This window comes from Pterocles gutturalis, unplaced genomic scaffold (assembly GCF_000699245.1).
Source record: "Pterocles gutturalis isolate BGI_N339 unplaced genomic scaffold, ASM69924v1 scaffold31836, whole genome shotgun sequence".
Lineage (NCBI taxonomy): Eukaryota > Metazoa > Chordata > Aves > Pterocliformes > Pteroclidae > Pterocles > Pterocles gutturalis.
In genome coordinates, this window is record NW_010106477.1 from 2,935 (window position 1) to 4,392 (window position 1,458).

The window sequence follows — 1,458 nt, forward strand, 5'->3', positions numbered from 1 at the left end:
GCAAAAAGAAATTCTGTCAGGTCTTTTTTTTTTTTTTTGCTTGTTTTTTGTCTTTTTTAGTTTTTTGTTGGTTTTGGGGTTTTTGTTTTTTAAAAGAAAAATACAGTGAAGACACTAGAAAGACAAAAAAAAAGAAAAAGGGAAGAGGACATTAGGAGAAAAGGCTCTTCCCAGCACTTCCAATGCCAACTGGAGTGTAACAAATCAAATCAGCCCATTCTTCTACACTTGTGCTACCCCTTAGTGTTACCTTGTTCAGCTACTGTTGTTTCCTCTACAAGAGGCACTCTCTAGCTGTGCAAAGTCTCACACACTTCACTACGTGCTCACCACTCTCCTCCCCAACACTATCACACTGCCAGAAGAGCATTCATTAGGAACTAACAAAACCGCTCCCCAGCCCAGCACATTCTCCACCCCCCCTATCCTCCCTGAGTAATGGAAGTTACCTTCACACCCAAGATAATCCATCCCCCCAAGGTTTTGGCAGCCAACTTGACTCTTCCCTCTGAAGCCAGAAAACATCTCAAAGTAAGGTGAAGGGAAAGGAAATGCACCAATCCCCCACAGCAAGATCAAAGCTTTAACCTAATCCTTAAGGCCAGCAATTCCTTCCTTGGGGAATCCCAGGCACAAGGACAGGCTCACCTAAGCAAACACTGGTCCAGTGGCAATTGCTCCTCACTTCCCAAGGTGATCAAATGGCACACTTGTCTACAAGAGAAAAGAAAGAGTAGGTAAGGGATGGAGAGGAAGGAAATGGCATGAAGGACACTAAAACAGAGAGGCTGTGTGTTTCTTTTAGGATATCCTCCCCCTCCCAAGAGTTTACTGTTCCAATTCTCTAAACCGCTGCAGTCTGGAAGACAACCAGATGAAGGCTCACTCTGAGCAAAGCAGAGCTAAGAAGACAGTATTGAGGATGGCCTCCGGAAAGTATGTAACTGAAGAGCAAAGGCATAACCCGGTACCACTCCCCTCTATACACTGTAGAAGCTTCAGGCTCACGTCTGCTCCAGCAGATCAGGTAAAAAAATACCGTGGGGCCCTTTGTCCTGGGATGTGCAGGCCAAGGCCACGAACATCGGCAGCAGGAACTCACCTGTGATGCTGAAATCCGTGACACTTCTTGCCGCCCTGTGAGGTCAGATGAGGAGACGTTGGCAGGAGCTCCTCGGTGTAACCTCATGCTGACCTTCCGCTCCCTGTCCACTCTTGAGATTGCTCTGGGGGACGTGTTTCCTGTTGGGGCAGAGAAATGTGAGACAAGAACATCAGTCAATGGCTTCAATAATTTCCAGCCAGTAACAGGGGTGGCTCCCTCCTGCAGCTCTCCTACCCACTCACCGGACTGTTGGATTCGGGAGGTGGGGGTGGAGGCCATGGGCTCAGTGACGTTGCGAAGCCGGTTGGCAGTGGCTCCAGCAGGTGGGCCAGGGGGCAGTGCTCGTGTGGCTG

At 48.8% G+C, this 1,458-nt stretch overlaps 1 protein-coding gene across 1 annotated transcript in view; it reads right to left on the reverse strand.

Annotated features, from left to right (window-relative positions):
* Positions 1 to 58: 58 nt before the first annotated feature.
* The window catches only part of CSNK1E (casein kinase 1, epsilon), a 17,572-nt gene continuing 16,172 nt past the window's right edge, over positions 59 to 1,458 (reverse strand). Inside the window, 4 exon segments of the mRNA XM_010087804.1 lie at positions 59 to 114; positions 649 to 714; positions 1,103 to 1,242; positions 1,348 to 1,458. The exon segment at positions 1,348 to 1,458 is cut by the window's right edge and continues 7 nt beyond it. Coding sequence (XP_010086106.1) covers positions 682 to 714; positions 1,103 to 1,242; positions 1,348 to 1,458 — 284 coding nt within the window. The 3' untranslated portion in view covers positions 59 to 114; positions 649 to 681.